At 41.1% G+C, this 13,105-nt stretch overlaps 1 protein-coding gene across 1 annotated transcript in view; it reads right to left on the bottom strand.

Annotated features, from left to right (window-relative positions):
- ARHGEF38 (Rho guanine nucleotide exchange factor 38) overlaps window positions 1-12,526 on the bottom strand; it is a 145,451-nt gene extending 132,925 nt beyond the window's left edge. Inside the window, exon 1 of the mRNA XM_024754042.1 lies at window positions 12,331-12,526. Within this exon, the coding sequence (XP_024609810.1) occupies window positions 12,331-12,526 (196 nt within the window). The remainder of the gene's footprint in view (window positions 1-12,330) is intronic.
- Between the last annotated feature and the right edge of the window lie 579 nt (window positions 12,527-13,105).

The raw sequence follows: 13,105 nt of genomic DNA, 5'->3' as shown, positions 1-13,105 counted from the left end.
GCTTGGTGTAAGAGGCCTAGTTTGTTTTGATATACCTTCTTCACCAAGCGTAATCATTTCTAGTTTTTGATTTAATGTGAGAGATGTGTGACTCTTCCTTTCACTTGAACATTTAGAGGCCATTGTAGGGTTATTAACTGGCTTAAATTCAACATCCTTGTGTCTCAGGGATTAGGGAAGCCTAAGGAGAGGGAAAGAGACAGGGAAACAGGCTGTCGATGGAGCAGTGAGAAAATACACAACATTTATAGATTGCTTGCCACCTTATATAAGTGCAGTTCCTGGCACTCTAAACAATTACAATAGTAACATCACAGCTCACCATAACAAATGAATAATGAAAAAGTATTATAATTTACTTTGTGAGAATTGCCAAAATGTGATACAGAGACACGAAGTCAGCAAATGCTATTGGAAAAAATGGCGCAATAGACTAGCTTGACACAAGGTTGCCACAAAACTTCAATTTTATGATAACAACCAAATAAGAAGGGTATTGCAAAAAAAAAAAAAAAAAAAGGAGGAAATCACTCAGAATCTTCACTTAGCCCAGAATGAAAATAATTTCTTTATCTAAATCTGGTTATAAAAATGTAAGGTTACATTTCAAGAGATAACATATACATCCTCCAGGATGAGGTAAGTCTGATTTTTGTATGCCCTTGCTAATGAGAACAGAATTGTAAAGGGTGACCAAGAAAACACAATATGAAGAAGATAAATATGTGGTATGATAAAAATTAATAAATAATTCCCTCATCTGAGCTAGATCCATAACCAGGACCTGTGACCCTGAAGTCAGTGACGTGATTTGGACCTGGCTTCCAGGGAGCACACCATGGGGAAGGGCCTCCTGTATCCATTCTGGATATTCACTGCACAACTGCCACACCATCCATTTATTGTTCATGAATTCATTCATTTACCCACTCATTTACATAACAAACAGGATTATTGAGTACAGGCCCTCCTTTCCCTAACTGCTGACGATACCAATGCTCCTGTCCTCAAGAAGTTCAACCAAATGTAAGAGACATTGGCATGTGAATAACGAATATGAGAAATGTATACAGGATGGGACACTCAAATATATTTTGGGTGTAACAACAGAAAGATAGAATTGAAAAGGTAAATAGGGGGTTATAAAACAACCAAGATGAGGGAGAACACTCCAGGCTGAGGAAACAGCAGGTGTCAAGGCAAGACAATCCGAAGTAAAACTGTCCCTCAGGCCAGACATGGAAAGATAGAGTCATGGTGTGAGAGGCCTTATACCCATGTTAATGTTATGACATGGGGTCTCCAACTTTATTAATTTTTTTCTCATGGTAAAATGTGCAGAACATAAAATTTACCATGTTAACTATCTTTAAGTGCACAGTTCAGCTTTAAGTACATTCACATTGTTGTGCAACCATCACCACCAACCATCTCCAGAACTTTTTCATCTTCCCAAACTGAAACTCTGGACCCATTAAACATTAACTCCCTACTCTCCTTTCCCCCCAGCCTCTGGCAACCACCATTCTACTTTTTGTCTCTATGTATTTGACTATTCCAGGTACCTCTTTTAAGTGGCATCATAGAATACTTGTACTTTTGTGTCTGGCTTATTTCACTTAGCATCATGTCTTCAAGATTCATCCTGTTGTAGCATGTGTCAAAATTTCATCCCAAACTGTTTTGTTCATGGGTCAGTTAAACTGTTTTGAGGAAGTACCTCCAATGCATGGGTGGTATTAATGTATCACATACATGATAAAGAATACACAAAATAGATATTTTCAAAGGATAAGACTAAAAGATTAACTTATTTTTTTCTTTCATAATGAATTTTCTTGAAACCCCCCTCTGGGCTGCCTGTACCTCTGTTTGGACACTACTGCTAGAGAACATGTAAAAGCATTGCGGAATATTAAGCAGAGGAGCAATATAGTTTGACACTATGACCCAGCTTTCCATCAGACATTCTCCTCCTGCTGTGTGCTCTGTAGTTAGTGAGGAGGGGCAGGTTTCAAAGACTAGATAATTCAAATCATTAGGTTTGTATTTTTAGAGTGGAATGTTCTAGTGAATCTAAGTGTACCTCTCATTCATTGCAATTGCATATCATTCTAACTTCTTTCCACATAAAACATTTTGTTGAAAAGCATAAAATAACACAGCTTCTGGAAAGCACTTACTGGTCACTGTTGATTTTAAGATTGCAGGTGAATGTGCTGGTAGAATTTAAGGGTATCTTGATGTTTTGGAGTATTGTTCAAAATTGTATCAAAGTCAGCCTATTCCTTAAAAACAAACCACAAAAGAGGTACTACTAAAATCTGGGGTTAGAACAACAGAGATTGCATAGTGGTTGAAAAAGCATGGACCTTGGAGTCAAGTAGACCTCAGTATAACTCTGACGTTACCGCTTACTAGTTGCGTAACGCTGGGCAAGTGTCTACACCTCTTGTAACCTTAATTTTATTATCTATAAATATTTGACAATAACTTCTTAGCAAAGTTGTTAAGAGCATGAAATGATGTAATGTACCCACATGTTACACCTCTTGTAACCTTAATTTTATTATCTATAAATATTTGACAATAACTTCTTAGCAAAGTTGTTAGAACATGAAATGATGTAATGTACCCACATACCTAGTACAGATGCTAGTTGTATTAGTGTCATCTTTTTCAGCTATGAACCCCAGACGGGAAAACCAATTTTATTACCTTGTTCCATGCACTAGGACATGTTTAATCCCTCTTTCTGGAATGCCCTCTTCCCCCCAGAAAAAATACAAACTGGATTTCAAGATTCAGATTTCAGTGTCTCTTATTTTGACATTTTAGAGGTCCAGCTAAGCTCTTTCTCATCACAATCCCTATATTGATTTACTTGTGTCTCTAATATATTAATAACCACTAATTTCGGGTCAGTGCTGTGATGAGCTGACCAGTTCCCCTTCAGGAAAAAAAGGACTTCTTGCCCCACTGCTGGGAGTGTCACCAGCAGACAGCTCATTTTCAGGAATTATCTCAGATGAGAGCACTTCTCAGGTCATGCTCCCTTTCCAAGGTGGCCCCATCCAATAACCTGAAGGGTGATGATATAAGGGCCCAGGTTCTTCACAGCACTGTGACAAGTCCAAAGGATCATCTCATCTTCAGAACTTGCCTTAGAGTTGGCTAAGGCTTTCACTGAGACCAGATCACAGCTCAAGCTCTCTCTCTTTCTCCCTATCTTCTGCCTGTCCCTTCTCTTGCCCAGGTGGTGATCATAAGAACATTCCCTAATAAACCTCCTGCACCCAAATTTCCACCTCAGAATCTGCAACCCAGGAACCCAAACTGCAGCCTTACCTCAGGCACTTATTGCTACAATCATTGGTTCACTGCCTGTCTCACTCCATAGGCTGGGTTCACTTCTGGTTACTTTTATATTCTCAGGATCTAGTTGGTGTTAACCACGTATTAACTTGTCGGATAAATGCTTGTTGGATAAATTCATTAAAACTGAGATTTCATTTTCTTTGGCCAAGGAATTCTATTTTCTTCTTTATTTAAGTTTATTTATTTATATTCTCTATTTTTACAGAAAGAGAAGTTAGAGGAGTTAACTCAAAAATTGACTCCAATTAAATAGTGGGGAAATGGGAATGACAGAATTGTAAAAGCCAATATACCAATGATACAGATCAATATAGTTATAATGAGTCATGGAATCGTTTTAAATCATTGAGTAAGTAGTCTTTGAGCTGAGCATCTACCATATACCAGGCACTGCTTAAGTGTTAAAATAAGACTAACTCTCTACTCCCAAGGAAAATTATGTTCAAGTGGAAGAGAGGGGCAAAATAGAATAGAAAAGCATAATTCCAGAGAGCAACAGGTAGTATGAAGGTCACTGAAAGGGATTAGAAAATACCATCCCCAAATATACCTCTCTGGCATGTTGATTACTTTGAACTGAAGGCAATTGAGAAGCAGCGGGTTCAGGAAGAGCTCTATGCCCTCCCTGTGTCAGGAAGCGGAGAGAATTCTTGTCACTGGAGACAGGGAGTTGACATCAAGATGAGTCTGTACAAACAGATCTTACTGAAATAACCCTTACATTCCATTAGTTTCCACCATATGTTTCCTGTTCACTTCCCCACAGTTTAATACCCTTAGCTCAAACCCCCTTTTCCTTTGTCTTGCCACATTTCCACAAGTTATCACTCTTTGTTAAAATGATATATAAGCCCCTGGGTCTAACTGCATTGGGATTCTTGCTTCTTTCTATGAAACCCTCTGTGCCATGTACAAATATTAACATCAAATAAAATGTGTGTGCTTTTTCTCCTGTTATTCTGTCTCTTGTAAGTTCTACTCACATGTCCCAGCCACAGAACCTAAGAGGAGAAAGGAAAAGTCTTTCCTCTTCTACACAGCTGTAGGTAGAATGGTCAGGAAGGACTCTCCCAGAAGGTGAGCAGAGATCTCAGTGATGAGAATCCATACTTGCAGATATTTGGAGGAAAAAATTGGGGGGTGGGGGGGAAGTAGCTAATAAAAGACCAGGCATTAGGTACAAAACTGACTTCAAGTTTCAGGCAGCTAAATATATACACTAAATTGCTTGTTTTTATCTGGAAAGGGGACATATTCTAATTCTTAAGAAGAGCCAAAGTTTTTCCTTGAATAAAACTGGATGGCACTGAGAGAAGTAAACAATGTCTTCATCAACTATTTCACAACAAAGACAGAAGCAGAAATCTGTGCCAACTTCTATAGTGACACTGGAGACCTAACATTGAAAAGCATTCAGGAAAGACCATTTCTCTGAGGGGTACAACGGCTCAGCGTGCTTAGAGCAGCAGCTAGATGACGTGACCTTTAGGTTTTCTTCTTTACGTAAGAGCTGGATGTCAGACAGTCAAGATTATATTTGCTCTCTAGGGCCTCAGTCCAGGTATCACAGAGTATTCATTTCTTCTCTGACTCATTAATCAAGAAAAAAATTGTTCAGAACAACCTGGGACAAGGGCTTTAATCATAACACTCTATTTTCCTGCTGCATTTAAGACTCACAATTTAGGCTGACTTCATAGAATTCTATTGAAATATCACCTACCTAGGTAAAGAACTACTTGTTTCCAGTATATAATTCCATTCTTTTCATTTGCAAATGTATACACCACCATCACCACCACCCACTGCTATAAAATAGGGTTTTCAGTTTTGTGGATGCATGTTAAGTTTTATTGAGATACCAATAAATGAAACAGGCATAAAATTAAGGTAATAGTGTCAAGATATCCAAGGAAGTGGGAAATGGAGATGATTAAGCTATTACAATAGGGCAGGTTTGCTTAACCTAAGTTTGTAATTTTGTTTCCTGACAATTAAACCAAAAGATAGCATTTATTAAACAGCAACAACACACCAGCAGTGGCATGTCACAATAATAACAGAGAAAGAACGTGAATTCCAAAGTAAAAAATTTAGCAGGTCGAGTTTTATCATAGTAGCAGAGGAATGTCATCACATCACAAAACATGTATTGCAACCCTCAAAGTGCTTTGACTTCTCATTACTAATATACCCTACAGATTAAATACCTACTAAGTCAATGAATGAGTTGCATTTAATTTTGCAAATATTTAAAGCACCTATGATGAAATCCAAGCTCTACCACCTGAAGGAGTTTAGGACATGCCACCCCCAAATTTGTTACTTTGGTACATTGATCATTTTGAGCTGAAAGCACTTGAAAAGCAGCAAATGCAGGGAGAGGCTTTCTCTTCACTCCCTTATCTGCCTAGAGACAGATCCTCCAAAAGGAGCTCAACTGTCAACCAGGGGACGTTGACTCCTCTCACAGGACAGGAGACTAGAAGTGACACCACAGCCAGACAGACTTTGTCACCAACTATTACGTATCCCTGCGGTTCTTCTAAGGGCCCATCCATCTTTCCTAAAATTATTTACTCTCCCCTAAGTGGCCTACATTTCTCCTCTCCTTCCCCTATTAAGATAGTATATAAGCTCTCTAATCCTAACCTTTTTCGAGTTATTCACTTCTTTTTTCCTGTGATGCTTCCCGGCATGTAACATTCAAAATGAATACCCTCGTATACTTTTTCTCCTGTTAAGCTGCCTATTGTTTGTTTAGCTCATAGGCCCGGCTATTGAATATAGGAGGGTAGAGGGAAAGTCATTTCTCCTTTATATACCTATTTTTTCAACTATAAAACCCCAACTGAAAAGGTGTTGGGATCAAATAACAATGTGTGAAAGCCCCTGGCTGACACGGCTTCTGGTGGTTGACAGTCACGATGTCTTTCCTTCCCTCCGCTTCCCTTCCTTTCCTCTTTCCACAGCCTAGTATAAAAAGAAAGCTATATCCTGAATGTAGATAACAGTCATAAGTAGCCTCCTTTTTGGGCCTGGAGCAAGTGTATAAACGGAGGCTGCATACCTTATCTACATATTTAAAAGTTGTAAGTCAAGCTGGCAAACTGTTAAATAAAATATGTTATATCCTTCCATCTTGAATAAATATACCTTCATAACCATCTGGAAGGCCAAGTTCAAGATTAGATCTCTCAGGTCCCTCAGAGTTTCACGCCAAAACTTAGCAGGAGGCCCTGGGCACAATCCCTCTCCCCAGTCATGAGGCCTGTATCCCTACCCTTCCCTCTACCAGCTCCTCCACCCACAAAGGGCCTGGTAGGCATGGTGTGAACACCTCAGCATGATCGAGCTCCAGACACACCTCCATAACCGACTGGCCCTGGAGCCAAAGGGTGTGCCCACCAGCAACCACAGTCTGTCCTAAGGAGAAAGGGATTGGGAGGAGGTCCCAACAGGCCTTGCTGGCAGTGATTGGGACCAGTTGAACAGAAAATTCCATGGTCCCAGATGCCCTGAACTTAGTCTAGAAATGAGGTTAAGGATCCCAGGCAGCCAGGAACCTTGGCCCCAAGGACTCCTCACCTGCTTGGTGGAGAGGGGGCCACAGGGGGGCGCTCTAAAGCTCCACCTGAAGTCAAGTCTTGCCTGGTGCTCAGGGTGATACTGCTGACAAGTTTAGCAATTCTTGCAATAATCCACCATCAGCAGGAAATCAATACCCACAGAAACACTGAAGTTAATATGATTAGGGTATCAAGAAAAAGTAATTCTATAAAAAGACCGTTTTCCCTTTTCCTGTACCAACAGAAGCAAAGATGAATGTAGCTTGAGTGCTTTTCTCTCACTCACCTTTTCCCCAACTATATCACTATTTTAAGGTTCATTTCTATCTGTGCTTAGCACATCTGAATTTTCTCTCTTCCTCTTCCTCTCCTTCCTTTCTTCCATTAGCTCATACCTCCCTCTTGATTTCTCATTTTGTGTTTTGGTAAAGCCATCATTTTTATGGACAAAAAATAGAATTAGAAGCTGTGTTTGCTACCTTTAAAAAAGTTATATCTAGAGATACATCAGTTAAATATGGAAGGAATAAATTTTCCCATCACAATGTGGTGGTAGTGGAATAGCTCAAACTTTCTTGATTTCTGGGACTCACTTTATTTGATCCAATGTGTCCTCTAAAAACTGCAAAATACCTTTACTGGAAAAGAAAGAAAGTAAAATATCATGCTTCTTTTGGGTTTCTATGCATGCAACGAGAGAGACGTTACTTAGCTTTAACAGTGCCTTTACACTGTTAACAGTCACATTACTGATCCAAGTACTTCCCATTGCACTAAAGGCAGGTAAAGGGGAAGGAGTTACTTTTACAGTACTCAAAGAACAGGCAGGAACAAAAAGGACTCATAGCACCAGGAGAGAACCATGCACGAACAGCTGGACAATTACTTTTATTACACCCTTCATTACCCCTTGAACAAAAATCATCAAATCTTCCAGTGTTAACAGCTCATCCTCTTCACTTACAGGTTAGTTTGTATTCTTAAAAATCATTACAAATTGGGCTTCCCTGGTGGTGCAGTGGTTGAGAGTCCACCTGCCGATGCAGGGTACATGGGTTTGTGCCCCGTTCCGGGAAGATCCCACATGCCGAGGAGCGGCTGGGCCCGTGAGCCATGGCCGCTGAGCCTGCGCGTCCGGAGCCTGTGCTCCGCAACGGGAGAGGCCACAACAGTGAGAGGCCCGCGTACCGAAAAAAAAAAAATCATTACAAATTAACTGTTCCCATAATCTGACCAAGTCTAACTTAGTCTTTGAGCCATTTGTCCTCATACTGCAAAATATCTTATTCCGTATAAAGTCCATGCAGGAGAGTGGTTCATTTATTGTCACCATAGTGAGAACATTTCAGGATTTCATAAAAACAACCAATCAATCCTTTTATAATGAAAATGATATGATAGCCTTTGCGAAAAAGAAAACATCGCAGACCTAACATGAATTGGAGATGTGATTTTTTGTTGTTGTGTTATCTGCAGCTGTGAGGACATTTAACCCACCCACTCTCACTCTTTCACCTGATACTAGCAAAAATATGCACTGGCCAAAAAATTAACCAGAAGCTTAGCATGGCCACAGAGGATAAAAGTAACTGACCAACTATCTTAGTCGATTTGGGCTGCTGTTACAAAAATACCATAAACGGGGTGGCTTAAACAACAAACATTTGTTTTTCACAGTTTTTGCAGTTGAGAAGTCCAAGATCAAAGTTCAAGGTGCTGGTAAGGACCCCCTTCCTGGTGGACAGATGTCGGACTTTTCAAATCCTCACATGGCAGGGAGCAGAGAGGGAGGGAACAAGATCTCTTGTGTTTTATGAGGGCACTAATCCTATTCATGTGTGCTGACCACGATTCCAAGGGCAAAGATGGAACAGTTAAGGAGAAAGATAGGGTGCCTTTCATGGACTGGCGGGGGTGGGCGTGAGAGATGGGAGGGGAAATGTGTCGATAATAGACAATAAATAAGGAAACAAACAACATAATTTCAGACAGAGATAATCCCAGTGAAGATGTTAAAATACGCTTCTCTCCCCATTCTGCACCTCCACCCCATCCCCACTTACCATCTCTGAATGACAGTGTTTTCCGACAACCTCTCCACCCAATCCTGAATAGACCATTTCCTCCTTCTGCGGATGCCCTGATCCCATGTCTACCTCTCGCCTGCACCTTTATTGTATTTGTTTACCTGTCTTATCTTTCCCTACGAGACTTCAGGCCCCTTTGGAGTAAAGGTCAGACACTTTTTCTTAATGATTTTGTAGTTGTTATTCCTGGCCCATATCATGTTTTTTGCTCACCGTATAACATATTCAATAAACGCCAATTAACTGAACGAACCTGTTTAAGGAATAAGGATGCCACTAACTGTAGCTAGCATTGAACTATTATTGTGCAACTTGAGGCTTAGTAGGAATGACTACATGGATGTGATCACAATCTTTTACAAAGATTTTATGATAATCTCATTAGAATCATGTTCTAGTGTTTAATTTAGTAGCTCTCACCCCCTGTACGATTTAAAAACTATTACAGCTTAAGATTCACACTACTAAAGCGACGTCGGTCAGAAATTGAATGAAACGGATAAACTGTATAGTTAAGAGGTGAGCCCAGGGACACCGAAGAACGATGTAACATTTCCCAGAACCCTAGAGAACTTGCTTCCAGAGACAGAACAGTAAATTGTATTACTCAGATAGCAACACAGCACTGAAGGACAACCAACTAAATAATTTGAGGCTGCTTTCCAGTATTGGAAAGCACACTGTGACCTCACGATGGCTTTGTTTCGGGGCCATCTGCCTGAGGGCTCTAACTAGCTCAGGTCTTTATTCAGTGCCTCCCAGGGAACTGCCAGTTCCAAGGTAGGCAGAGGAAAAACTCTTGGTATTGCAATAATAAAGAATCTCTTAAAGTGGTTTAGGACTCATCTGCATGATAAAGGGTAGAGTACAGATGAGAGAGTGCAAACCACAGAACTGATTGCTTCCAACATTAATGAGAAAATGCCTTCTATTGTTGCCAAACCAGGTACAGAAGAATCATACTAAAATAAAGGGTAGAGTACAGATGAGAGAGTGCAAACCACAGAACTGATTGCTTCCAACATTAATGAGAAAATGCCTTCTATTGTTGCCAAACCAGTTACAGAAGAATCATACTAAAAGCTCTATTAGACATTAGGTATCAGCCTTGGACTTTATTAAGAGTTACACCTTTAAAATGTTACTTATCAGGAGGTCAGCTTATCTTTACAGCTCTGATGTGCTCCTCTATGCTCCCTGATGATTTTTCTCCAGCACAGTCAGGTCTAGGACCATGGATTAACTCCTGCGTCTTTCCTTCCACCTTCAGAGACAGGATCCAACAGAGCACAGGAAAACCACAAATCCAGTGGAGTACATAAGAAGCCTGAAGTCTTCTGCAAAGTAACCAACAAATATCTACTGTATTCTGTGGCCACAGACTTATTTTTTTTTAAGCTAAGTTTAGGAAGAGAATATCAAAAAGTATTCCCATTTTTATTTTACTAATGGAAAATCTGGATCAAAAAGATGCTGAATTAGTGAACCTTGGAAAGAAGAAACATGTTATTAGGGAAAAAGCAGTAGGCTTTTCCTGAATTCCTTATTTGTGGTCTCTTCATCAAAAGACAGAAAAGAGTTGAAACAGATTAGTAGATTAGTAAATTGGGGCTAACACAAGGCAAGTCCTGTTCTAACATTATGGTACCCATCATTCCTAAAATTAAAAATAGCTACTATTTATGGAACACATGCCATGTGTCAGCCAATATTCTAGGTGTTTCATGCACTTATCTAATTTCATTCTCCCAATAACACTGTGTGGTAAGTATCATTAGCCTATTTTCACAGATAGAGAAACAGAAGCTCAGAAATTTTAAGTGATTTGCTCAGTCTTATAGGTAGTAAATTGAAGAGCCAGGATTGGAAACCAAATATACGTGACTTTAAAATTTGCATTTTTTCCAGTTTATACATGGCCTTGAGAAAATTAATTTCAAAGCTCAAATAGTACCCCTTCCCCATTAAAAAAAAAACCAACCATCTTTAAGGACAAGACTTGACATGTGCATTTTAATCCTGAGCTATCAGGATTTTTTAAAAGCATTAACTCATAGTAGGAAGCTTTAAAGATTTAATTTAAATGCATTTAACTTACTTAATTTAATTAATTTGCATCACGAAGTCCACGCACATTTTTTGAGGAAAGAGACCTTCTAAGTACAAGCTTGTCCCATTGGTCGCTCTAGCCTCATTGTAGTTTTTCAATCCGGAATGACAGCTCATGGTAGGATTATGAGAGCTTAAACACAGTGTGCCTCGAAGTAGGAGAGACAGGTTCTGGGGGATCACATAACAGGTACTGCAGTGGCTACTTAAAAAGTTGCACAGCATCCACATCAAAATGATATTTACTAGACCAAATGACCTTTGAGAAAAAGGGAGAAGTAAAAGAGAGGGTGGATGGGAAGGGAGAGCAATTCAGGGCCTGAAACAGGACATGTTATATTAACTGTGCCAATTATCTTACGGCCATTTCCTCAGCAGTCATTCAATCTAAGCGTGCTAAACGTCTCTTACCATATTTGCATGTTATTCGATTCACTCTAAAGGAATGAACACCTATGTGATTTTCAAGAAATCCTATTATACTATCCGATGACTATAACATCCCTTATTTTCCCAGACATAATTGTAGTTTCAGGCCCCTATTTAATATAACCACAATCACAGTTCAGTACAATTACCTAGATAGATCTCCTGGTGTGACATCTCACACCTGTCTATTGAGATAAACTATCTTTTGTAGGTTTCTAAATCATTTGCTTTCTAGTGCTTCCCACGTCTTAAATTGGGTGCAGGAGGGAGAAGAAAAGAGGAATGTGGCAGGAAAAGAAAGACATGACAATATTGAGAATAATTCAGAATTGCCTTTTTTGGTTTGTTTGTTTTTTTTTTTTTCCTGTATGCTGGCCTCTCCCGTTGCGGAGCACAGGCTGCAAACGCGCAGGCTCAGCGGCCATGGCTCACGGGCCCAGCCGCTCCGCGGCATGTGGGATCCTCCCGGACCGGGGCACGAACCCGTTTCCCCTGCATCAACAGGCGGACTCCCAACCACTGCGCCACCAGGGAAGCCCCAGAATTGGCTTTTTAACGATGGAAGGACATAATAAATTTCTCCTACAACTTGTGAATTCGATTTACTTTCATTTTCTTATTTTCTTACTTTCCTCCTTATAGAGGAAGGTAATGTTTGATTTTCTCCTCTACCTTAATTGCTTCCTTTGCAAGTGGAAGAGTAAGAGGAACAGAGCTGGGAGTGCAGGAACCAAGGCCATGGGTTTTTTGTAGGTTACCTTGTAATTTCTGGTTGTACTCGGTCCTGTGAGACTGGCTCCTCGTCAAGGTACCAGAGTAGTCCCCAGGAACACTGCTCTCAACCACAGGGTCAGTCTTCCTTCTTTCCAGCATATAGAGCCTGGGCCTCGGGAAGGGCAGACTCTTTTTCCTGGTGCCCATAGTTTCTTTCCCGGGGGCTTCTTTGGGCTCCATGGGAGGCAGAGACCACCTCTAGGGGCCAGCGGGCAATGGCTGGCTGCTAAAGGGCCTCAGGGTAAATGTTAAAGCCGCCAGCCTGAGGAGCTTAACTGCCCCCTTCTAACCAACCGGCTTCACTCCAGGGTTACCTAGCTGTGACTGCCCTCCACGGAGTCCCAGGGCTCCACCCCTATGAGGTCATTCTTTTTTATACCTAGAATCCAACAGGGGAAGCTGCCACCTGTTACCTGAGAGACCTGCCGAACCGAGCTAGGCAAAGCAGGGACTGCGCTGCAACATGCTGCTGAAGCAAACAAACATCCCATTGTGTGCGCCGAGGGCTGGGAGTCCGGGGAAAGGAAAGAGAACAAGGTGCGGCGGGAGGAGGGGAAGCGCGCGTGTGTGTACCCGGCGGCTTATGGGTTCAGTGTGGGCCGCTGGGTGTGTACAGGTGCGCCGGGACACTGCGTTGCGGTTCTGCTGCCCCGAGCCAGACGGGGCTCGGGGGTGACTCTCAGCTAGAGTCACCCGCAAGTGACCGCGGAGCTAGTGTGGAGCCATGAGAATTTGCATTTGCATCACAACAGTGGGGAC

This window comes from Neophocaena asiaeorientalis, unplaced genomic scaffold (assembly GCF_003031525.2).
Source record: "Neophocaena asiaeorientalis asiaeorientalis breed wild unplaced genomic scaffold, Neophocaena_asiaeorientalis_V1.1 scaffold189, whole genome shotgun sequence".
Lineage (NCBI taxonomy): Eukaryota > Metazoa > Chordata > Mammalia > Artiodactyla > Phocoenidae > Neophocaena > Neophocaena asiaeorientalis.
The sequence above is the reverse complement of the archived record's forward strand: the minus strand, read 5'-3'. Positions and strand labels throughout refer to the sequence as shown.